At 42.2% G+C, this 26615-nt stretch overlaps 1 protein-coding gene across 1 annotated transcript in view; it reads left to right on the top strand.

Annotated features, from left to right (window-relative positions):
* The first annotated feature begins 1975 nt into the window (after positions 1-1975).
* COL28A1 (collagen type XXVIII alpha 1 chain) overlaps positions 1976-26615 on the top strand; it is a 49793-nt gene continuing 25153 nt past the window's right edge. Inside the window, exons 1-12 of the mRNA XM_075831501.1 lie at positions 1976-2126; positions 12023-12591; positions 14422-14442; positions 17018-17077; positions 18776-18829; positions 21289-21333; positions 23579-23605; positions 24032-24076; positions 24467-24511; positions 24860-24913; positions 25899-25967; positions 26449-26517. Coding sequence (XP_075687616.1) covers positions 1976-2126; positions 12023-12591; positions 14422-14442; positions 17018-17077; positions 18776-18829; positions 21289-21333; positions 23579-23605; positions 24032-24076; positions 24467-24511; positions 24860-24913; positions 25899-25967; positions 26449-26517 — 1209 coding nt within the window. The remainder of the gene's footprint in view (positions 2127-12022; positions 12592-14421; positions 14443-17017; positions 17078-18775; positions 18830-21288; positions 21334-23578; positions 23606-24031; positions 24077-24466; positions 24512-24859; positions 24914-25898; positions 25968-26448; positions 26518-26615) is intronic.

Genomic DNA, 26615 nt, shown 5'->3' on the forward strand with positions numbered 1-26615 from the left:
GCATTGGTAAATGAACGGTGTATATCACATAGGAATAGACTTCCACAATCAGTTATTCCTTGTAAGGAGAAGCTGCTGATTAAAGGTAACTAAACATTCGACAATTCAGACCCCCACCAATCGATAAAACGAAGCGGTAGAAGCGCTCGTGTGAGCGCTGTGTCACTTCGTTTCTGTTCGGCTTTTCTCGGAAAGCTGATGTAGCGGTGTACGGGCCCATAGACTTTCTATTGAGCCCGTACACCGCTACATCGGCTTTCCGAGAAAAGTCCAACAGAAACGGAGTGACACAGCGCTCACACGAGCACTTCTACCACTTAGTTTTAGCGATTGGTGGGGGTCTCAGTGCTCGGACCCCAATGATCAAAACTTTTGACATGTCACTATAGCATGTCAGAAGTTTGTTGAACGATTAGTTACCCTTTAAGGAGAGAGCAGTGGTGGCAGAGATGAAGTATGGTACTGAGAGCCTAGTTGCAGTATTCAGCTTACCCTACTTCAGATCCACGGTAGAGTGGCCATCTAGTCCTGAATTAAAGGGGTTTGCCGGTCTTATGTTAATAAAGCTTAATCACTGAATGCGTACAGGTTTACTGCCTTTGAATGTAAACAAGTGTGTTCTCATTTACTGACAGCAAATATCTTGAAAATGGTGAAGAATTGAATCACAAAGTATATTAGAAAGTTGAATAACTTGTGTCAATTGAGAACAGTAGGAATTGGTAAAAGAAGGTGGGCAAAAGGGGGCTTTTAAATGAATAACTGCCCATCCGACAGCTACCGAGGGTGATTCGGTGCATTCTGAAACCCCTGCCATAGGCACCAAGCGAGCTTGGGGCTGTCAAACAAAAATTATTTACGAAATGTCACCTAGCCGTGTGAAAGAAGTCTGATCAATTAGGAATTGGGACCCGGAACTCCCAGCAATCCTGGGCACTGACCATTCCCGCTCCCAGCTATCGATGGAGAAGCATGGATGTAGGGTCACTCTTCACTAAAATAAATGAGAGACTAACAGGGGCTTTTATTCATACTGACTGATGGCTGGGCCAGAAACAGATTATTTTATGGTAAAAGGACTCACTGGGGGATAATTTACATGTCATAAAAAGTCTATTATTGGACACCATCGTTATCAGAGTGCATATAAGAAACTGTTAAATGGAATTAACCATAATTTTTATAAGAGTTTATACAATTACATTATTGATTGTCACCACACGTTTCTGTGCTGTTGGTCTGATTGGCTCTTTGCATTTTATCTTGTGTAATGACAGATCATCGTAGTGTTGTCTGCTGATTGGCAGTCATGGTCATGTGATGTGTCGTCACTGTCGACGGTATGTCATCGCACAATATTGGGGCCTTAGCTGTCAAGTGGCATGGGGCAAAGAGAGGACTGGTAACATAAATGTATTGAATTTTTTTAATTGTGTGTGAATAGCTAAACCTTTACCTAGAGCCATAGCTTAATATCTGTGTCACCAATATGTGCAGAGTGCTGCAGATTATGTCTGAAATTTATAGATTAGTATAAAACTGAATGAACTCGACTTTACAATAGTGTGTGCATTTAGCACTCCAGAAAACTCTCAGCGCCACCTAATGGCTGAAATGCATAGAAACAAACACCTGGCCAATAGAATGCTTGATTTTTGCTTTCAGCTATATTATGTCACCTACATTTTTGAATGATCCATAGTTATTCACCCTCATATATGACCTCAGTCATTATAATAAGCCCTAGTTTGTGCCAATTGGATAGAATAAATAATTCATTAGAAACAATATGGATAAAATATGGATAAAGCTACAGCAGCCAGTTAAAAGAATGCATTTATCTGTCTACTGCAAGTTACATCATGAACACAAATGTCTGACTGACGCTATCATTTGAAAGTTTTTAGAAATTATTTTATGCTTTGTAGGGTTTTCTTAAATTAATAAATAATTAATTTTCCTTCATAGGTCAACCATGTTTCCTCGGGTCTGGTGGTTCTTGTTCTTATTACATGCCCAGGCTTCTGTGGCACAGAATTATTTTGAAGAGAAGAGACTTGGAAGAAATAAACCCAAAGCATTAACATCCGGTCCAGTGGAGAAGATTCCCAACCTCAGTGAACAAGGTAAATCAAAGCGTGTCTTGAAAATTAAGTTTGGGTTCTTGTCTTGTGTAATATAGTTTATATAGTGAAATAGATAGATTGTCTTTTCAAGAAAGAATTTGTTTCGATTGTAAATGTGGAATCATGTATTTTGTTTCTGTTTCGTTATTAATCATGCTACACCATACAATGTGTTTATGGCACCCTTAGTACTCTGATAGCACCCTACAGTATGACTTTACTGCTTCCATAGCAACAGTGCCCCCCATAGCACCATACAATGCCCCTGTAATACCACCATAGCATCATTATAAACATACGTCTCACAGGTCAGGTAACCGGTTAAGTGCAGTCAATTAGGTATCAAAGCACTTCCAACGAAAAATAGCCGACACCCATATATCATAGACAGAATAAGAGAACAATGAGTCACAATGCCATGAATAAATAGAAAATAGTATACATTTTATTATAATAAAAAAGACAAACAGTATAAAAATGCAAAAGAGGATCTAAAAAACATTGTCTGTACATAGACCACACAAACAGTAATAATACATTCACGGGTAGATATTCACTGATACACACGGAACAACGTTATATACCATGCGGCTACAAAAGGACACCTGTTTCAGTTCTAAGTACTATTATGGTATCAAAGTGTTGAGACGTAGTATATAGTTTAGAAAAAAAGGTACAAGTTGTACATAAGAATATATGTGGAAAAAGGGGGGAAAAACTGCCTGAGTTACCACAGATAAATCGAGTAAGGGTGTCCTGAGATAGCCTTAAGTGTGAGTCTATACCCACCTGGTAACACCAGGGGGGTCCGTGTGATAAATCTTACCCATGGAAATAAGGAGAATGTAGTGGTCCGCACAATGGTTGCAATGCCCCAACGCGCGTTTCGCAAGTACAGCTTCTTCAGGGGGGTATTGAGCAATAAGTGTCATGTCCAGTTTATATCCGGAATCCCGTGTAGTCAGCAGGTGTGTTTCGGCGTATCACGTCCGATGGTCAACGGCGCATGCGCGGGACTCACCTGAGATCCCGAGTCCTCTAACGCCTGTCGTCACACAGCTACTGCGCGTGCGCATCCCCAGGACGCGTCTCTAAGGAGACAGCGCACGCGCAGAGCCCGTGTATTGACGAGAGGAGAGAGGAGGCATATCCTCAGTGTCACGGCCGCATGCGCTACCCCAAGGGAGAGGAGAATGTCGTGAGTATATATCTACAGTTTGGAGTCATATAAAGTGGCTTCTATGTGCTGAATTGAACATATCCCGGAGAGGATCTAACCAATGTGTACAGGATGCAAACTAGTTATAAAAAAGGGAGGGGCAAAAAATGATGTGAAATGGCAGTTAGTCAAATGAATACAGATACTATATAGTATATGCAAGGGATAAGAGGAACCCATGAAAATAATGAAACTACATAAGGTGAGTGCCAAAATAGTACAAAAAGTGTCATACACATAAATAAATCGCGATGTGATGTATCAATACGAAAAAAAACACAAAATAAATAAAAACAATAAGTGCAAACGAGTGATATTAAGTACATGAAAGCCATGTAAAGAAGATGTGAATGAAACTAAGCAATGCAATAAAGGTGATGTAATATAGAGAATAAAGGAGGGAGGGGAGCTGTCAATTCAGAAAAACCAACACCATTGATTTGAGTCAAAAAGTATCCACGAGAGAAAGAATCTCTCATTAAAGGCTTGTTGATAGATGGTCAAGGAAGTATCTGATGACTCCTGATATTATATACACCATCACAGGTACTCGTCTGATAACTCCTCACAGTTTGTATATCGTCACTGGCACCCAAGTGTCAAGCACTGTAAGGAATCCTCTAACAGGATCTAGACATGGACAGAGAAACAAAAAGTTAATAACATATGATAAAAATAACAGCAGAGCAGAGGGAAGTAGACCGTTTTAACCAAGAAAATGGGGAGGATTAACATAACCTTATAAAAAGGCAGCGAAACGTAATTTTTCATTGAGGCCGAATGGGGTCATAGTTCCTAGTGTAACAATCCACCTACATTCCTTCCGTGCAAGCAACGTCTTAGCATCTCCCCCTCTGACACCACAATGTATCATGTCTATACCCCAAGCCAGAAACTTTTTGGGGTCACACCCATGGTATAATTTGAAGTGTTTAGGAATAGTCTTCAGTAATGTTAGGTCATCAATCTCCTTTGCAGCGATTATATCTCGTACATGATCACAGATGCGAATTCTGAGTTGTCTAGTTGTTAATCCTACATAGACCTTTGGACAACCGCATGTCGCGTAGTAAATGACATGAGTCGTACTACATGAAATGTAGTGTAAGCAGTGGCGTAACTACCGCCGTAGCAGCGGTAGCGACTGCTACGGGGCCCGCGGCATGAGGGGGCCCGTGTCGCCCGCCGGCACGGGCCCCCACCATGGCCGGAAGCTCCGCTAGCAGCCGCTATGGCTGCTACAGCGGGACGCCACTGAACACTATGGCAGAGCAGGGAGGTATCTCCCCGCTCTGCCATTAAACAAAAGACATGTATCCCCTCTCCACAGGAGAAGGGATACATGTGTGATCGCTGGCAGTGATAGGGAGAACGGGGGACTGAAAGTCCCCTGAAGTTCTCCATCACAAACCTCGGACTTCCGGGGTCTGTGTCGGCAGCTCCGTAGAAATGAATGGAGCGCCGGTCGCGCTTGTGCGCATGCGTGACCAGTGCTCCTTTCATTTTTATTGAGCTGCCGACACAGACGCCGGAAGTCAGAGGTTAGTGATGGAGAACTTCAGGGGACTTTCAGTCCCCCGTTCTCCCTATCGCTGCCAGCGATCACACATGTATCCCTTATCCTGTGGATAAGGGATGCATGTTATTTGTAGGACACATTATAGGTCGCATTTGGGGGGGGCTGTATGGCGTTCCCTACAAGGGGGGGGCGCTGTATGGCGTTCCCTACAGGGGGGGCGCTGTATGGCGTTCCCTGCCGTGGGGGGGGCGCTGTTTGGCGTTCCCTACAGGCGGGGGGCTGTATGGCGTTCCCTACAGGGGGGGCTGTATGGCGTTCCCTACAGGGGGGGGCTGTATGGCGTTCCCTACAGGGGGGGCTGTATGGCGTTCCCTACAGGTGGGGGGCTGTATGGCGTTCCCTACAGGGGGGGCTGTATGGCGCTCCCTACAGGGGGGGCTGTATGGCGTTCCCTACAGGGGGGGCTGTATGGCGTTAGCGCCATACAGCCCCCTCTGTAGATAACGCCATACAGTCCCCCTGTACATAACGCCATACAGTCCCCCTGTAGGGAACGCCATACAGCCCCCCCTGTAGGGAACGCCATACAGTCCCCCCTGTAGATAACACCACACAGCCCCCCCTGTAGATAATGCCACACAGTCCCCCCTGTAGATAACGCCACACAGCCCCCCCTGTAGGGAACGCCATACAGTCCCCCCTGTAGATAACGCCATACAGACCCCCCTGTAGATAACGCCATACAGCCCCCTCTGTAGATAGCGCCATACAGCCCCCCCTGTAGATAATGCCATACAAACCCCCTGTAGATAACGCCACACAGCCCCCCCTGTAGGGAACGCCACACAGTCCCCCTCTGTAGATAACGCCATACAGCCCCCCCTGTAGATAACGCCATACAGCCCCCCTCTGTAGATAACGCCTTACAGCCCCCCCTGTAGATAACGCCATACAGCCCCCCCTGTAGATAACGCCATACAGCCAGCCCTCCCTGTAGATAACGCCATACAGCCCCCCCTGTAGGGAACGCCATACAGCCCCCCCTGTAGATAACGCCATACAGCCCCCCTCTGTAGATAACGCCATACAGCCCCCCCTGTAGATAACGCCATAAAGCCCCCCTCTGTAGATAACGCCATACAGTCCCCCTGTAGATAACGCCATACAGTCCCCCTGTAGGGAACGCCATACAGTCCCCCCTGTAGATAATGCAATACAGACCCCCCTGTAGATAACGCCATACAGCCCTCTCTGTAGATAACGCCATACAGCCCCCTCTGTAGATAGCGCTATACAGCCCCCCTGTAGATAACGCCATACAGCCCCCCCCTGTAGGGAACGCCATACAGTCCACCTCTGTAGATAACGCCATACAGTCCCCCCTGTAGGGAACGCCATACAGCCCCCCCCTGTAGATAACGCCATACAGCCCCCCCTGTAGGGAACGCCATACAGCCCCCCCTGTAGATAACGCCATACAGCCCCCCTCTGTAGATAACGCCATACAGTCTACAGAGGGGGCTGTATGGCGTTATCTACAGGGGGCGCTGTATGGCGTTATCTACAGGGGGGGCTGTATGGCATTATCTACAGGGGGGCTGTATGGCATTATCTACAGGGGGGACTGTATGGCGTTATCTACAGGGGGGGCTGTAAAAAAGGCACTATCTACAAGGGGGGGGTTGTGTGACACCCAGGGGAGGGGGGGCCCCAGTCAAAAATTTGCTATGGGGCCCAGTCTTTCCTAGTTACGCCCCTGAGTGTAAGATTTTAAAACGGTGTCCATTTTTGATAGAATCAAAAGAGGTGGTCCGTAAAATGTTGACACATGCCACGCAGCCTCCGCATGGGTAGCATCCTTGGATCGGACCCCTTGTTGAGAAGGGGTTCGATTGTATAGGTATATAATGGATTTTCAGCAGTAGATCTTTAAGGTTTTTGCTCCTTCTAGCCGTCATCTGTGGATTTTCGGTTAGGACTGTTGACAAAGTTGGTTCCATCTGTAGGATGGGCCAATATTTTTGTAATATGGCTCTCATTGTCTGCCACTGATTATTATAAGTTGAAATGAATCTGATCTTACTATTAGTCATGTCCTTTTTTATCATCCCACTCGGGTGTAGCAGTTGTTTACGTTCCATTTTTTGGGCCCGACTATACCCTTGCTTTATGCATCTCTGGCTATAGCCCCTTTCTCGGAATCTATTTTTAAGATCTTGTGACTGATTCTCAAACTTAGTCTCAGAAGAGCAAATCCGCTTCATCCTGAGAAACTGACCAACTGGGACAGCTCTGACCATAGAGTATACGTGTGCCGAGGTGGCATGCAGGAGGGAGTTGACCGACGTCTCTTTCCTGAAGACGTCAGTCTGTAATACTCCTCCCTCATCAGCCTCAATGGACACATCTAAAAAATCAACCCTTCGTCTATCAAGGGTGTAGGTCAATTTTATGTTCAAAGTATTGATGTTTAATTCCTGCATGAACTTAATCAGTTCTAATTCTGTGCCTTGCCAGATGATAAGTACATCATCACATTTATCTGTGGTTTACTCGGGCAGTTTTTTCCCCCTTTTTCCACATATATTCTTATGTACAACTTGTACCTTTTTTTCTAAACTATATACTACGTCTCAACACTTTGATATCATAATAGTACTTAGAACTGAAACAGGTGTCCTTTTGTAGCCGCATGGTATATAACGTTGTTCCGTGTGTATCAGTGAATATCTACCCGTGAATGTATTATTACTGTTTGTGTGGTCCATGTACAGACAATGTTTTTTAGATCCTTTTTTGTATTTTTATACTGTTTGTCTTTTTTATTATAATAAAATTGATACTATTTTCTATTTATTCATGGCATTGTGACTCATTGTTCTCTTGTTCTGTCCACCATAGCATCATACAGTGCCTAGAAGGGCCATAAAGCAGGGGCGTAGCTAGGGGGGGTAGGCGGGGCATGTGCCCCGGGCGCAACTAGGTGGTAGGGAAGGGGGGGCGCCGCAGAGCAGCTGATCGCTGCTGATAGGCGCCCTGTATTTCGGACACCTGCAGCAGCTTTAGTAAAAGCCAGGAAATCACGCAGCGGCATTCTGACTGGGGTCTGTGACGGCCAGGGAGTGGACCAGTCCAGACACCTTACCTGTCACCTGACCTCAAGTCAGTGACATTAGGACAGATGACTCAGGTCAGGGGACTGGACTGGTCCACTCCCGTGCTGCACCCTCACAGCATGTAGGGTGCGCCACTGGGCTCTGCCTCTACTCTGTGCTCTGCTGTTACACACACGGAGTAAATAACAGCCGAGAAGCAGAGGCGGAAGCTCCGCCCAAACGCCTTCTGACCTGTGATCCTTTCAGCAAGGAGTCATGGTGAGTGTCTGTGTGTATATGTGTGTAGTGTGTATACAGTATGTGTCTCTGTGTTTGTATGTGTATATGTTACAGTGTGTGTTAGTGTGTGTGTGTGTGTGTGTGTGTGTGTGTGTGTGTGTGTGTCTCTGCATGCGTTTGTCTCTTACATCTACTACATTATCTGTACTCAGAGAGTTATCGCTGTGTTATCTGTGGTGTTACATAGGACTGCAGATAACATCTACTACATTATCTGTACTCAGAGAGTTATCGCTGTGTTATCTGTGGTGCTACATAGGACTGCAGGTAACACTACTACATTATCTGTACTGTGCATATATGTGCCTGTGTGGGTATATAATGGTCTGTTTGTGAATGTGTCTTTGTTTTTGTATATTTGTGACTTTCATGTATTTGTATATGTCCCTGTCTGTGGATTTATCTGCCGGTGTGTGTGTATATGTGTTTGTATGGCTATATATTTACCTATATGTAAGTATTCCAGAATGTGTGTATGTATATTTGCTCTTATGTCTAAATATCTGTCTTTATGTATGTACAGTATATATGTTCTAGCATGTCCATATATGTGGTTAATTTTTGGTTTGTGTAGGGGGCGGCAATAGAGAGTGCCGCACAAAGCGCCATCCAAGCTAAGGCCGGCCCTGGCTGTCACCAAACCTAGTCAGAAGGAACTCCGCTGCTTCCTGCGCCGCATAACCTCCTCGACTCCTCCGGTAAGTCACACCAGGCAGAGCGGAGAGTGGTAGCGGTAGGCTACCGCTCACCACTCTGTTTACAGTGTGGCGCTAAGTACAAGTGGGGAGCGTGGCGCTATTTAAAAGGGGGGGAATGTGACACTATTTACAAGGGGGGGAGTGTGGCACTACTTACAAAGGGGCAGCAGGCTGTGTGTAGCACTATCTACAAGGGGGGGAGTGTGCTGCTATTTACAAGGGCGGAAGCGGGCTGTGTGTGGCACTATTTACAAGGGGGGCTGTGTGGCCCTATTTACAAGGGGGGCGGTGTGGCGCTATCTACAAGGGGGGATGTGTGTGGCACTATCTACAAGAGAGGGTCTGTGTGTGGCACTATCTACAAGGGTGGCTGTGTGTGGCACTATCTACAAGGGGGGCTGTGTGTGGCGCTATCTACAGGGGGCTGTGTGTGGCCTCTTCAATTTATTTCCTTTTAATTTATTGTTATGGTAACTCCCTTATATAACTATATTGCTTGTAAAACGTAGAAATGCCTTTATGCTCGAGTTACATTACAAAAATTGTGAAAAAAAATTACACCTCATTGATTAGTAGAGAAAGAAACCATGGCGAGGGGGAAGGAGATGTCGGGAAATAAGTTGGGGGTCGCTAATCTGAATCTTTGCCCCGAGTGCAGGAGAACCTAGCTACGCCTCTGCATAAAGTTTTAATTTTTCCCAACTCCCAAGTCTGGCCTGGTTTCCTAGGCAGCAGGTCTCTTCTGGCCTGTTGTCTATCCAGTCTGTGTAGAGATGCGGGACTGTACAGTTATGTCATCATGCTAGCCTGTTTCTCAAAAAGCACCCACTTTAATGTCCGCACACACTGCAGGCCTACAAGTTACAAGTGTCGCCAATTTCTGACACCCAGAACTTTTCTAGTTCTCCGTCGATGGAGCTGTGTGAGGGCTCTATTTTTGCGGGCAAGCTGTAATTTTTTTAATACCATTTTGAGGTACATGTGACTTTTTGATTACTTTGTATTCCACTATTGGAGGGCAGGCAAAGTAACTTAAAACCATCAATTATGGGGTGATTTTTTTGGGGAAGGGGTTTTATAGTGTTGACCGTGCAGAAAAAATAATGTTATATTGTAATACCAAGAATGTTGATTTTTTTTATCTGTTTTTCAACTTGAAATCCTTTTTTCTCTATATTTTTAAAAACGTTATTACATTTTTTTAGTCCCACAAGGGGACTTGAACATGCAATTGCTGGTGCAATAGACTTCAATAATTATGTATTGCAGTGTATTGTGCTTTTTGCTGTCTCCTTGTGTACCTAACTTTTCGGGTGACATTTCAGAATAAGCTGTCATATGTGTGTACATGAGGAATAACACTATTTCTGGCAATTATAAGACTTGTATTCTGCATTTTTTTGCAGTTTTCCCTTCTGCAGGCTCTATCTCTATCTCTCAATTGTCTCTGAGCTAGTGGACGGAGCCTAATGGCTATTATGTCTTCTGTAGTCAGCATACATAGAAGAGGAGAATCCTGCTCTCCTATCTCTATCTATGTATCACATATATAAAGAAGCTGCAGCAGCATGGAGGACATTCAACCTCAGTAATGAGCAGTGTAGCTGAAAATCCAGCACTGGGGTGAGATACAACTCTTACCAGGAAGCTGCAGCACGTCAGTGTGTGTCTCTCGCTCCTGCTCCCCCCTCTCCATAAACTTGTATGAGAATGCGTTCTGTGTTTATTTCTCTTCTCTTGCTCCCTCCTCACGCTTCCCTTCCACTCTCCATAGAATTCTATGGGCACCGTGTCTGTGTCTCTTTCACTGCTCCCTCCCCTTCCCTCCCCCTCCACAGACATGTATTGTCAGGCAGTAAAGAACCCCCCCCCCCCCCCTTTCTGCAGTCCATCTGTAACTAGGCACAGATTTTGCTTAACAACAGGGGGTGGACAGAAGATTACAGGAAGTCAGACATCTAGTGGCAGTAACTTCACACAGAAATTGCATAGATAAAACATTTTAACAGTAAGTAAATTAAAAAGTTTATACGTCAGGTATACTATTAGAGTAGCATAAGTTGCTTGAAAAGCAAGTGTACATTTAAGCCCTGCCTCTGGTGCACCCACCTTTCTAACAGTTTAAGTGACATGGTCACTAGCGACTGCGGTATCTAAGTGGTTAAACAGCTGGGATCGGAAACAGGTGACACCTACTCTGTATGGAGCGGGCTCAGCTCATGTTCTCGCTCCATACTTCCCCTCTCCCAACCATGATGTAAATGTACGTCAAATGTCGGGAGAGGTTAAAAATACTCTACTGTTTTGTCTCTACAGCTCTTATGCAGACCCATGTGTCTCCATGGTTACACACTACACACTACAAAACTAACCTAAGGCCGGATTCACACGAGCCGGCATCATGATGACACTCTGACACTCTGGTTTTATGTTTACAAACAGAAAAGCACGTGGTGCTTTTCTGTTTTCAATAATTAATGTTACTGCTGTTGCGCGAATTACGCGCGGCACCCGGAAGTGCTTCCGTGTGCCGAGCGCGATTTGCACGCACCCATTGACTTCAATGGGTGCGTGCAGCGCGAAACACGGGCAAATATAGGACATGTCATGAGTTTCACGCAGCGCACATACGCTGCGTGAAATTCACTGACAATCTGAACGGCCCCATTCATTAACATAGGTCCGTACGACGCGCGTGAAAATCACGCGCGTAGCACGGACGTATAACACGTTCGTGTGAATAAGGCCTAACAAATATATAAAAGCAAGCAGTAGGAGACCGATGGGAGTGTGATTGCAGGATTAGTCTACACAGGGGTTGCCTGCAGCCTGTAACTATGGAGACACATAGACCTGTAGAGGAGCTGTAGACTACTGTAGGAAAATTTTAATCAAGACTATTTGCACAGTTGCTTTACTTTTATTTTGAATGCATTGGAGCAATATTGGTTGTAAATTGTACATACCCTTTATTCATGTTTTTAATAAATGTGATTATCATCATTAAGTAATTTGCACCTACACTCTACGTGGACCTAAGTTTATGTCCTGTGATCTTATTACAGATGAAGACTGCCTTCTGGAAATGGCCTTTCTCCTGGACAGTTCTGAAAGCGCTAAAGAATATAATCACAATCAAGAGAAAAAATTTGTTTCTCAAATGGTAGACAAACTAAAGGGTATGCAACTGGACTCCAAGAGGCCTTTCAGCTGGAGGATGGCACTTTTGCAGTACAGCAGCACAGTATTGATTGAACAAACATTCAGAGACTGGAAAGGACCTGACATTTTTAAGGCTCGCATGGCTCCCATTGCATATATCGGTCATGGTACATTCACCTCCTATGCCATCACAAACCTAACTCAGCTGTATATGAATGAGGGTACACACAAAAGTGTGAAGGTGGCCATACTTCTAACTGATGGGGTAGACCATCCCAGAAATCCTGATATATTTGCAGCCACTGCTAATGCCAAGAACCATGATATTAAGCTTTTCACTGTTGGAATGACATCCGTAGCCAAGGAGGCCTCCAATGCTGCAAAATTGCGTCTCCTGGCTAGCGTGCCTGCTACCAGATTTGTCTTTCATTTGCAGGAAATTGACATGGTGGATAAAATCCTCAAGGAAGTGGTAAGTAACCATATCACTGTCTTGTATTAAAGGGGTTTTCCATTCTTTAAAAATTATGTGCAAATATTTTAACTGCAGTAAGATTAGTCACTTACTAAAGTACTGTCTGTAGCTGAAATGTCTCTGTAAGCCAGTCTTACGTGCAGTCACACGACCATGCTCCTGGTGTTTATCCCCTGCTTGTGTGACGTTCAGTACACTAAAGACATGGTTATCTCCCCTGTGTCTCCTCCCTGAGGTACAGGGTGTCACACATCACCGGCCTCCTATCTCCCCCTCCACCCCTGTCTCTGAAGGGATCATGTTTCACATGCTGGTCTGCAGATATAGCAGCAGAACAACAGAATTGTTTCCCAGTAGCAGACAGTGAGTACTAACAGCACTATCTTACACCTTGTAATAGAGAGGTATGCAGGCAGCTGTAAATAGAAGCAATGTCTATGGGGGGAGATAGGAATTATGGGAACTGTAGTCCTTTACATGGTTATCCCGTCAACAGAAAGCCCTAGCAAAATGAAAACAACAGTGCTGCACAGAGCTGGGTAACAAAATGAAAATGAAAAATAACTATTTCTGAGCTATGGTGGAATCATCTGGTGACCATTCAGACACGTATAGTGTAAGTGCTTTCAGGTTTGTTTATAAGCTCTGAAAACTCCTTTAATTAATACCTATGCAAAAATGCAATTCTCGTTTGTATATAGTGGAACTGTCTGTCACACACTTTCTGTCTGTGATTTACTGGTTCGTAATGTATTAGTATATTGCCCCATGTCACATACCACAAAAAGGTTACCTCTATACAGATATAATAATAAAATAGTGCCAATGACAGCAGGAAATACCAGTATTATCATCACTGGGATCTCTAGTATAAGGCCTCATTCACATAATAGTGTTCCCAATCTGGATTCTGTAATTTACATTCCCTTTTTGTTAGAAAGGTGCCCTGAAAATACACTGATCACCGGTTGTTCCACTGCTGGGACCTCCAGTGTTCAGATATAATCTGCGGGGAGCATTACAGGAACTGTTCCACTCCTCTACAGCGCAACTACAGGGTAAATTGGGTATTACATGGTGGCAACTGAAATCAACTAGCTATTTGTGTTATGTGGACATGCTGGGTCCTCCAAAGAGAGAAGCTCTTTGTAGCCTATCTCTGTTCTGGACAATTTATGGAGGTCACGAATTAGGGACCCCCTTCTAGTAACAATCTAGCAAGAATGTCCTTATAGTGTACTGTATTTAAAAATTGATTTTCTATACCAGAAAACTCTTTAAAAAGAAGCCTAAAGGGTGACTTGCACCACATTTATCAATTAGTAACATTGTTTTGCCACCTAGGGACAATTAAGATGCTTGAATTTTGACTGCGGTAGGGTGCGGTGGGAGTGTGGATTATTAATCATAGATATGGGACATATTTATCAACATCTTAAGAAAGAATTTTGCTTGATATAAGTGGGCCACATGACAGACCTAGTCCAAAGCTGCATTCACAATTCTTCTGGTTCCAGAACTATAATCCACCAGAAATCCTTACTATTTTTATTTTTGTTTAAATTTAATGTAATGTCTGCCACATTTTTATTATATATGTAGCTTACAGCCACCACCCGCCCAGCCTAAGTAACATTGACACAGCAGGATGGCACAGAGCTTGCAATTTATTGATAATAATTTGTATTTATAGATTCATATCTTGTTTCAATGTTTTGATACGTTTTCTTTGAAATTTCAATCGAAATATTTAATAATGTTTGGTGGTTTGTACTTTGTAGAAAGCTTCATTCTCCCTTATGCTTTGTATCTTTTTTCCTTTTGCAGAAAGAGCTCGCCGAAGAAGGGGTAAGTTTTCAGCTGTCAATTTAATAATTTTCAGTATTTTTTATGAAAAAAAACTTAGAAAATTTGAAGAGTGTAGCTAAATATAAGGTAAAAAGATTAGTAACATGACAGATGGATACACTGAAGATAGATAGATAGATAGATAGATAGATAGATAGATAGATAGATAGATAGATAGATAGATAGATAGATAGATAGATAGATAGATAGATAGATAGATAGATAGATAGATAGATAGATAGATAGATAGATAGATAGATAGGTAGGTAGGCAGGCAGATAGATAGATAGATAGATAGATAGATAGATAGATAGATAGATAGATAGATAGATAGATAGATAGATAGATAGATAGATAGATAGATAGATAGATAGATGATAGTTATGAGATAGATAGATATGAGATAGATAGATATGAGATAGATAGATAGATAGATAGATAGATAGATAGATAGATAGATAGATAGATAGATAGATAGATAGATAGATAGATAGATATGAGATAGATAGATAGATAGATAGATAGATAGATAGATAGATAGATAGATAGATAGATAGATAGATAGGTAGGTAGGTAGGTAGGTAGGTAGGTAGGTAGGTAGGCAGGCAGGCAGACAGACAGACAGACAGACAGGTAGGTAGGTAGGTAGGTAGATAGATAGATAGATAGATAGATAGGTAGGTAGGTAGGTAGGTAGGTAGGTAGGTAGGTAGATAGATAGATAGATAGATAGATAGATAGATAGATAGATAGATAGATAGATAGATAGATAGATAGGTAGGTAGGTAGGTAGGTAGGTAGGTAGGTAGGTAGATAGATAGATAGATGATAGATAGATAGATAGATAGATAGATAGATAGATAGATAGATAGATAGATAGATAGAGAGATAGATAGATAGATAGATAGATAGATAGATAGATAGATAGATAGATAGATAGATAGATAGGTAGGTAGGTAGGTAGGTAGGTAGATAGGTAGGTAGGTAGATAGATAGATAGATAGATAGATAGATAGATAGATAGATAGATAGATAGATAGATAGATAGATAGATAGATAGGTAGGTAGGTAGGTAGGTAGATAGATAGATAGATAGATAGATAGATAGATAGATAGATAGATAGATAGATAGATAGATAGATAGATAGATAGATAGATAGATAGATAGATGATAGATAGATAGATAGATAGATAGATAGATAGATAGATAGGTAGGTAGGTAGGTAGGTAGGCAGGCAGATAGATAGATAGATAGATAGATAGATAGATAGATAGATAGATAGATAGATGATAGATAGATAGATAGATAGATAGATAGATAGATAGATAGATAGATAGATAGATAGATAGATATGAGATAGATAGATAGATAGATAGATAGATAGATAGATGATAGCGGCGCACTGAGTAAATAGCATAGGCGTGTTACAATACCGCTGTAGCACACCACAGCAAGTTGTGACTGCTATATCTGTATGAGGAATATTAGTTTGATGTTCTGGTTAATAATCAAGCTTTACAATTCTACAGTTATACAAGGGTTGTCTCACCAAGACAACTGCTTTTTAGAAAGAAGCCGGTGAGTCAGGCGATATCATTGGCTTCTTTTTAAAAAGGGGTCGTCTTTATAAAACACATCTAGACAGAGATTTCCCCTGCAGCGGCATTACATTTTTTACATGCCAGACTTTCACGTTTTCAATTACCCTGCAGCGCCACCACAGGGGTAATGAAGCGTTACACATTTCCCATTAAAAATCAGTGGGCTGTCCATGTATTGCTCAGAAAGCAAAAGGCCCTCTTTCTGCTCTGCCTAAAAGACACGGTAGCTGAAATGGGGGTTCCCCTCTTCACCCAGAATTCCCGAATACGGTATTTTAAAATGGGTTGTCTAAACGACACTGCTTTTTCCTACAACATGCTAAAGGAAAGAATAATAATATTCTTTATTTATATATGGGGCCAACATATTCCACAGAGCTTTAGGGCACGTTCAGACATGGCAGAGTTTTTCCGCTGCAAATGTTGGTGCAGATTTGGGGCAATTACGCAAAGAATCTGCACCAACATTTGCATATTTGACAGGTAATTCAGACGTTGCAGAAAACACAGCGGACTTGCCACAGATTTCAGTTTTTGCATTGCAAAGGCTGAAATGCGCAATGAAATTCCGCTTCTTCTCCGCAACAGACAGTACATGCTGCGGACTGAGAATTCGGCCTATGTTCCGGAGCAGAGTTTACCGCAATGTCTGAACTAACTTGCCTAAAAGTGTATTGAAACAACTGTAAAAAACGGCCACTGGAGAATTCGACTGCGGACTGTTCGCAGCGGCATTCCACAGCAATTCCGCCACGTCTGCCCGTGCCCTTACAATCAGCTATAAGGGCTTGCTATAATGTGAAGATTTGTATTTACTATGCACAGTACATGTGCATATTGCTGCCGGTTTATATGTCAATTCCCTGTAGCAATACGTGTACTAGTGTAAAAACACTGATACATCTGCCCCCAAGTGTACTGTATGTATCTACCAAGTGGCAATTCTTACTCACTGACTACTCTTTATTTACAGTGCCGACAATCACCTGTATGTACCTGTGAAAAAGGTGAAAAGGGACTTTCTGGAACACCTGTAAGTAAAGCAAAGCATTGATATTGACTGTGACAATAATATTGGATCTGCAGACATTCTTCATACATGAAATGTACTATGTACAATGTCAACTGTTGCATATATGGTAATTCAATTTTAAAGCTAAAATTTTTTTGAGATTAACGTTTCTTTTTGCATTTTTGCCCTCAGTTCCCATCAGTATGCTACCATATTTGTCCACCATTTTTAACAGTTTTGTCTGCAAATAAGACAAAGACTATAAACTGTTGTAAAATAGTCCATAGTCTTCTGACAAGGTGGCAGGAAACCCATGGGGACCATCTTACTTCTGTTAGCAACATTATATTAAAGGGTAATTAAACTTTTAAAATACTTTAGACATGTCATAGTGACATGTCAGAGATTTTTTATCGGTTGGGGTCCGAACACTAAGACCCCCACTGATCGCTAAAACAAAGCAGCAGAAGTGTTTGGGTGAGCGCTGTGCTGCTGGGAAAGCCGAGCAAGTGGTGTACAGCTCAATAAAAGGTTTATGACCGAGGAAAGCCAATCAGAAACTAACCTGCAGAGCGCTCACCCAAGCGCTTCTGATGTTCAGTTTTAGCAATCGGTGTGGGTCTCAGTGCCCAGATCCCCACCGATCAAAATATCTGACATGTCACTATGAGATGTCAAAAGTTTTTAAAAAGTTTAGTCTCCCTAATCAGGGAGAAGTGTTCACTGGATGGCTTCCCTCCAGCTTCTCCCCGCCGGCTCATCTTGATTGACAGGTTTCTCCCTATTTATGTAGGCAGCCAGGGGAAAGTTGTAGGGGTTATGCCCACCTCTTCAAACCTGGCATGTATTAAAACTATGATTTAAAAAAAAAAAAACAACGCAGTTTAGTTTAATCAGGGCGCCTGTCGCTATATCATTCTGCCTGCAGTTATTGTTGTTTATGCAAGTCTCTCTGTCATTAAAGAGTTGTCACCTGTCTCTGTTCCAAAGGTTTAAAATGTTACTTGAAAATAAATACCTTGATTGGTTCTCCTTAGCTTCTATCAGCTGTTATTGCCAGAGGTTTCTGGAGCCGGCTTCAATCCAGAAAGAGATTGTTGTGGTTAGACAGTCCCTTTAAGGCTATGTTCACACTGAGTTTTTTGACAGGTTTTTTGACGCGGAAACCGCGCCGCAAACTCGTCAAAAACGGCCCGAAAATGCCTCCCATTGATTTCAATGGGAGGCGGAGGCGTCTTTTTCCCGCGAGCAGTAAAACCATCTCTCGGGAGAAAGGGATATGCCCTATCTTTGGGCGTTTACGCCTCTGACCTCCCATTGACATCAATGGGAGGCAAAGAAAGCCTATTTAGCGGTGTTTTATGCCCGCGCAGCTCAATGGCCGCGGGCAGAAAACGCTGCGAAAAACGTTGCGAAAATCGGCGTGCAGGGAGAGGAAAATCTGCCTCAAACTTCCAAACGGAATTTTGAGGCAGAATTTCCGCCTGCAAAAAACTCTGTGTGAACATAGCCTAAGACTCTGCCTACTTGACACAGGAAGGAGACGAGTAGTTTCTGGTCATACAATTGGTATTCTAATACTTTCATTTTTGGTGCATTTTTAGTGAAGCCACACTTATAAGTAAGTTTTCCCGAATTTATTCTGCTCGCGCCGTAACAAGTGGAAGTAGAAGCTTTTTTTTATTATTGTACCATAATGCAGATTTTTCTATTTCATAGGGTAAGAAAGGTCGGCCTGGTGATGATGGTATTCCTGGACTGAAAGGTGGTAAGGTACGTTATCCCAGATACCTGAGATCATGTAAACACCTAAAATGTGAAGAACTTAATTACATGTATTGATTCTTTTATATAAAATCCTTTTTACAATTGATAAAACTATGCTGGCCTAGGGTGTAACTTCCAAACATGTGGTTCATCAAAAATATCACAAAATTGAATCCTGGATGTCTGTCCTTTTTTCCGGCAGCACCCACTAGTCCTTGTTCCATTTTCATTTTATTGTGTAACTACAATGAAGAGAAAATAAAATGTTTAGGTCCAAAATTGTAGTCGTGCCTGAGTCTGCTGGGGAGTTTCAGCAGCCCTCTTTTGGCTGTGACGCATCATGTCAGCCTGGAGACGGGCTTGGGTCTGTTAAGAGGTTTCAGCAGCTCGGGCAGCAGCCATGCGCTTTGCTGCAGGAGTCCTTCGTCCAGTTACTTTTTGGAGGCATGACTGGTGTGAAAGATGTTACATTTATGAGAATGCTGAAATCCAGTATAGGTGCCTTGTAGTATAGGTTTGTTATGGAAACCCAGTGTAAAACTGTGTGTATATCAGTGAGGCTAAGGCTTTATTCAGACGAACGGGAATTACGGACCTATATTACTCTATGAGGCCGTGCAGACATGTTCGTGATTTTTACTCAGCGTGAGTCCGCTGAAAAAAAGTCACGACATGTCCGTTCTTTGGGCGTTTTGCGCGAATCACGCACCCATTGAAGTCAATGGGTGCGTGAAAACCACACATGTCGCACGGAAGCACTTCCGTGCGAACAGCGTGATTCGCGCAACAGTTGTCAAAAGGATGAATGAAAACAGAAAAGCACCACGTGCTTTTCTGTTTACAAACATCCAAATGGAGTGTCATTATGATGGCGGCTGCGCGAAAATCACGCAGCCATGCATCATATGCTGCTGCCCCACAGAGCTGTTAAGTGGCTTTTGCGCACGCAAAAACGCCACGCTCGTGTGAACCCAGCCTAAGAATGAAGAACCTGCGAGCTTCTATTAACTAATACGGGTCATGTGATGTGATATGGATGAGGACCCTTGATGTGAAAGCCAGTGGTGCCATATTTGCTATTGTATTGCAAGTTTTTGTGAATATGTCGAGAACAGTAGGCCCTAGAGAGCTGAAACCAGGTGTAAAACCTTCGAAGCGCCTGATCTATTTGTGTGCCAAATTTGATGAAGATTGGTCCAGTCGTTTGCACGGAAGCACGGGAGCACAGACCGCAAAAAGAGAGGACATGTCTTATTACGGCTGCATTTTGAAATGAATGTACACGGGCATGTGCACGGCCAGTGATTTGTGGATGGCCTTACGGATGACTCTCCACGGCCGTCCAAGCCACAAACCAGGGGCCGTGCACACCACTATGGTTGTGTGCATGAGCCCTTATTGTTTGCATTGTGTGATAAGGGATTAGGGGCCTCTCCTGTAACAACTCTGTATGCAAATCCTATATAATAATACTGCCTATCTATGAACAAGCTATAACTTGTTCTTGTATCCAAAGTTAGGGATGCTCACGCAGGGCGGATACGCTGCGTAAAAGCACACAGCATATCCGCCCTGTGCGCCGCAGGGAATTCAAGCCGAAAAACCGCACCAAATTGTGGTGCCGTTTTTCAGCCGGAATGTCCGCTACGGAAAACTGCACGGTCACATGGGTTGAAACGGCATCCCAGGAGGCCGGCCTGGATGAAAAAACACAAAACACGCAACATCTGCTATTTGTTGCGGGTTTTTCCTCTCCATTGAATTCAATGGGAAAATCCTGCAACAAGTAAGCAGCGTTTAAGCAAATACAATTGACATGGTGCGGATTAAAAAAACATATGTCAATTTCTGAGAGTTTTTCCGCTCAGCATTTACGCAGCGTATAGACGAGATTTGTTCAAATGTCATCCGCTTTGCTGCTACTGTATTATGCTGCGGATTTTCCGCAATGAAATCCGTTGCGGAAAATCTGCAGCATTTACGCTACGTGTGAACTGACCCTAAGGTCTTATTCACACGAGCATATTTTGCGTCCATGTTACGCGCGTTAAGACAACGGCCATCACACAGACCTATGCAATTCAATGGGTCCATTCAGACATTCAGTGTTTTCACGCAGCGTGGGTCCGCTGGGTGAAACTCACTGCATGTCCTATTCTTGTGCGTTTTTTGCACAAGTCAATGGGAGCGTGAAAATCACGGACAGCACACAGACGCACATCCGTGTGCTTCCGTGATTCACGCAAACGTTGCTTAAGAAATGATAAGAAAAACACCTCCTTTATTTATTTTTTTTGCTGACGTAAAAAACGTGTGAGATACGGATGACATACGCACGTAAAAACCATAGAAACGCGCTGTACACGGATGTCGCACAAAACTGCAACGCGTTTTTTACGCGCGCAAAATGGACACGTTCATGTCAATAAGGCTTAAATGTATGTTCCTCTTTTTGTTCTTTGCAGGGTGAATCTGGCCTTAATGGTATTCCTGGAAGAGACGGTATAGAGGTAAATTTTTAAATCATATGGAAATAAAATATTATTATAAAGAAATACAGGATTGTGTGGGTGATATTTTACAATACAAATAGTGATGGCACCTGGGTGATAGAGCGGCAGTGTAGTGTGAACTGTACCTCCCAACACGGTGCACGCCGGTTGGTCACCACCACTTTACTGGTTCAACTTGAAAGCCACGCCCCCTTGTACCAACACAATCGACAACTGTTGTTGTGGGAGGGTTTTAATAAATGTGGCATTCAGCATGGCAGACGGGTGGCAGAATTGTATTAATACATTTCCCTTCTGATTGCCTATGAGGCATTAACTGTGTATGTCTGATATTACAAAGAGAAGAAAGACTGCAGCACTCCAATAGAAAGAATATTTCCTTTAAGGGTATGTTCACACGGCGGGGGTCCGTAACGGCTGAAATTACGGGGATGTTTCAGCCTGAAAACATCCCCGTAATTTCAGCCGTACCGGCATGTGCAGGCGCTTGAACGCCGCGTCAATTACGGCCGTAATTAGCGCTGCTATTCATTGGAGTCAATGAATAGCGGCTCCAATTACGCCCCAAGAAGTGACAGGTCACTTCTTTGACGCGGGCGTCTATTTATGCGCCGTCATTTGACAGCGGCGCGTAAATATACGCCTCGTGTGAACAGACAAACGTCTGCCCATTGCTTTCAATGGGCAGATGTTTGTCAGCGCTATTGAGGCGCTATTTTCAGACGTAATTCGGGGCAAAAACGCCCGAATTACGTCCGTAAATAGGCCGTGTGAACATACCCTAACTCTCCAAGACACGACTCGCAACGTTTTAACCCTCAAATATACGTCTGATATTAACTACTGGTTATAATTCTAAATCATAAAGTTCACATATACAAGAACTTTTGGAAATAATACATTTAGAGAAGTTAATTCAATATATTCAACATTCATCAGTCCTTACCGTGCAGCTCCAGTTCGGAGCCATTTTAAAGAAGACCCGTCAAATAAAACAAGCAGAATGGTCATCACATTTGTGATCCGCTCGATCTGCGGAAGAATTAGACAGAGACGGAGATGTATAACTTTATAGTAATTGACGCAGCAACAACTCATGTTTTAAATGCAAAGTCTGTCTAGCTGTCTATTTACTAGAATCTCAATCACTTACATGTAAGAGAAAAATGCAGAAAATGCATCGTGTGTGAACAAGGTCTAAAGGATCATTAAAAAACAAAACATTTTAAAATGCAATTATCATTTAATTTCGTTTTTCCACCAATAGATTGGTTGGGTATGACTGCTGGGACCTCCATTAAATTCTAGAACGGGGATCCCTATCTCACCTCGTCAGGAAAGTCATGGATATGAGGAGTTCCATGGAGGGGTGGCTGAGCAATCAAGCTGCTTTTCCAAGGGTGTATTTACATGTAGGCGCTCATATCATGTTTTAGACTTCAACGGATTCTATGAAAGAATTGGAAACTTATGAGGGTGCTCACTCATTAACCTAGGACTGTGCCGCAAAAGGGTGTGGCTTATTTTAAGTTAAATAAAAAGAGGCGTTTCTATGCCATTTTGGGGTGTTCTAGGGCTGAACAGGGTGAAGCTTAAATATCTGGCTCTGCATAAGAACATCTGATGAGCATAATGAACATTTACAATGGGAAACCCCCAATTTTTACTCTTAATTTTACCTGTTAGGCCACGTTCAGACGTGGCGAAATTGCTGTTCAATTCTGCTGTGGACAGTCCGCAGTGGAATTCTGCAGCAGACGTTTTTTTACATTTGTTTCCATACATTTTTAGGAAACTTAGTTCAGACATTGCAGAAAATAACTGTGCGGAAATTAGGCTGCGGTGCAGAATTTTCAGTCTGCAACATGCACTGTCTGTTGCGGAGAAGAAGCGGAATTTCACTGCGGATTTCAGCCTTTGCAATGCAAAAACTGAAATCTGTGGCAAGTCCGCTGTGATATCTGCAACGTCTGAATTACCTGTCAAATATGAAATTGTTGGTGTAGATTCGTTGCGTAATTGTCCCAAATCTGCACCAACATTTGCAGCGTAAAAATTCTGCCACGTCTGAACGTGGCCTTACACGTGTTTACTCAGACTTGTCACAGGTCAGGACTAGTGATTTTTTGGGTTCTGTTACATGCGTAACATATACAGAATTAGTTCTATTATTTTTACTTTTTATGATACTATTCACATTGTCTGCAATTAATGCTTCTATTCACTGTTCTTTTCTTCTTAGGGAAAACCTGGATATAAAGGAGAGCAGGTAATGTATTTGGCTTCTCAACCAGTGATTTCACATTTATAAGGACATACAGAGCATTACGTTATTAGATATTGACCCTTTAGTTTCATCATTCTGCATCATTCAAGGCCATGGCAAAAATGGTACAAGAAATTATTGCAATCATTTTTTGTAACACATTGATGGCATATTGAATCACTTGAATTAGGCAGAGCTGCAATACCAGACACAGCCTATGGAGAAGAGTGGCACTGTCTCTAGAAAAAAAAAACGCAAACCTTGTGTCTAGTCTCATTCAACCCCTTTATGTATATCCAACCCTGCATAGCCTATATTTTAATTTGTTTGTTTGGTACTATCTTCTCTTTTATTATTTTATAATACTTTCAACTCAAAAATGTTAGAAAAACTAAATAATATTTGGCTTAAATGTATGTTTTATTTTAGGGAGAGAGAGGAGAATGTGGTATTCCTGGTGTCAAGGGAGATCGGGTATGTTGTAAAACAAGGTGATACAATGGAACTGGAATATTTTATCAAATTATTATTATTATTATTTTTTTATTTTTTTGTTTTCACAAAGGCCATATTCAGACTTGCTGCAGATTTGAGGACATGCTGTATATTATCAAATCTGCATGGATTTGTGGATTTGCCCCAGATTTCACCCCTTGCAATTTTTGACACCACACCTGCTGCATGATAGCAGATTTAGCAGATAATAATGTACATATAAATGTAGATGCGTAAAACAAATATCTTACTGCAGTGTTGTGTTATATTTGCACTATTACCTCTATTCATGTATCCGATTGATATGCATCTGACCATTTTCACAAACATTACGATTATATGCTAATATTTTTTACTTTGATCATTTAGGGTCCTGAAGGTCCAACAGGCCCAAGAGGACTGAGAGGAGTGCAAGTAAGGAAGCAATGACTTGGAACCTAAATGATGCTTATTTGAAGCAACAATATATGAAGTTACATGACACGTCACATTTTATTCACTGGAAGTAAACAATGAAGATTATTATTCCAAGACAGCAAGCTGAGATCTTGAAAACCATGAGAAATTGATACAGAAAGTCTATTAGAAAAACTTTTTATTATTTAAAGAATAACCTTTATTTACTTAAATCGCAATACACCTTTAAGTTTAACATAATTTTGTTGAATTACGTATGGCCAACAGCTTTCAGAGATAGGCATATGTAGTGGTTCATACATTAGTAAATAAAACATACAAATAAGCTTTACTATTTTTCTATAGGGCATTCAAGGACCCCCAGGAGATCAGGGACCCGAAGGATTTCAAGGAGCAAAGGTAAATAAAAAATAAAATAATAAAAAAAATAAATGGATAAGACACAAATCAAATTCCATGTAGGCTGTCAACAGACTGCTGACTTTTCTGCAATAGTCTGTATCATTTGCTGCATAAAGAAACGGTAGACAGTTATAAACAGTGGTCTATAGTTTGTTGATATTTCGAGGGTCAACCATGGAGATTTATTTTACCAATGTTGACCCTTTATTAGCTGGAAATGTATCAGAAGGTCAAAACGTATATTAGTAGGCTGCAAATAATACAGTACCCTAATTCCATACTTCAGGAAAACTTTTTTTTACTAAGTAACTTATCACTATTATGGTATAATAAAAACTCATTATGGAGAAAACATGTGAAAAAAATTACACTGTATAGATTGTGTTTAGCGACCAATTAAATCTTGGCTTTTATTTCCTAAATTTGTACTAGTTTTCTTGCATTATTTAATACCAAGTTATAACATCACTCTTTATAAATTTTCCACAACGTATTACTTAAAGTATATTTACCCTCATGGGGATGTAAAGGCGTAAATTGAACTTCCTAGGCCCCAATGCAACGTCTGTAATGGCCCCACCATCTACCGTGTGCGATTTGGCCCCCACAGGCACCATGGCGACTGCCGCCTCTGTACCTTCAATAGTTACGCTTCTGACAGAATGCCTTGTTGGATTTGTGGCCTTTCCCACCCTTAATTCTAAAGAAGAAAATAGCAATATTAATTCAAATGAAAGAGGTTTTTTAATAGAAGCCGTTTAGGAACATGCACCACTATGGGGGTAGGCTTCGTGCTTGGCTGATTCTACATTGTCTAATGTTAACTCTTTCTGAGGCAAGCAAGTATTCAGAAAGCACCACCCTGATCTTTCAAGCAGCACTCGTAAAACATAGCAATGTTTAGCATCATTTAGTCATCAAGTTAACCTTTAACAAAAACGGTGTTGCTATGAAATCAATGCAATCTTATTGATTGACACAGGGGGATAGAGGCGTTGCTGGACCACCAGGCGTACAAGGAGAAACAGGAATAGGACTACCTGGACTCAAGGTAAGAAAAATCAAAAGTGAAGTGTTTCCTAGCAGTCGTCAAGAAGGCCAACGCCTTAATGGATAAATAAAAATTTCAAGAAGAAAGTTTCACAATCTAGCGACTTTTGCATGAATGCAGCCAAAATTAATCTAATCTCCCCAAAGGACAACTCTAAGAACATGCACATTTGTAAATTTTAACATAAAATCTTGAGTGCAGTATCCAAAAATTTGCTCTTACTATGAACAGTTAACACATTAAAGGAGTCGTCCTTGACTTTAATGGGCGACCATGTAATACAACATTTTTAACTGCATCAAAATGTGGACATGCCAGCAGCTACGCCAATCGATAACCTGATCGCTAGAGGTAGAGCCTACAATCAGCTCACAGTGGGGGAGATGCCTCAGGAAAGGAGGTCGTCCATTAATAAACTTTTTAATCAATTTTATTTTCTTTAACCATTGATGAGTCAAATACTGTAAATTAATAATTTTAGGGAGACATGGGTCTACAAGGAAGACCAGGACCAAATGGACCACCGGGAATTGGAGAACCGGGACCAGCGGTAAGTATTTCTTCACATTTCCAATGGTTCACACTGAATGAAGCTATTGAGATGTAGACCTCAAAAATAAATGAACCCTTTTGGTTCTTTAAGAAGAT

The sequence above is a fragment of the Rhinoderma darwinii genome, chromosome 6 (assembly GCF_050947455.1).
Source record: "Rhinoderma darwinii isolate aRhiDar2 chromosome 6, aRhiDar2.hap1, whole genome shotgun sequence".
NCBI classification, from domain to species: Eukaryota; Metazoa; Chordata; class Amphibia; order Anura; family Rhinodermatidae; genus Rhinoderma; species Rhinoderma darwinii.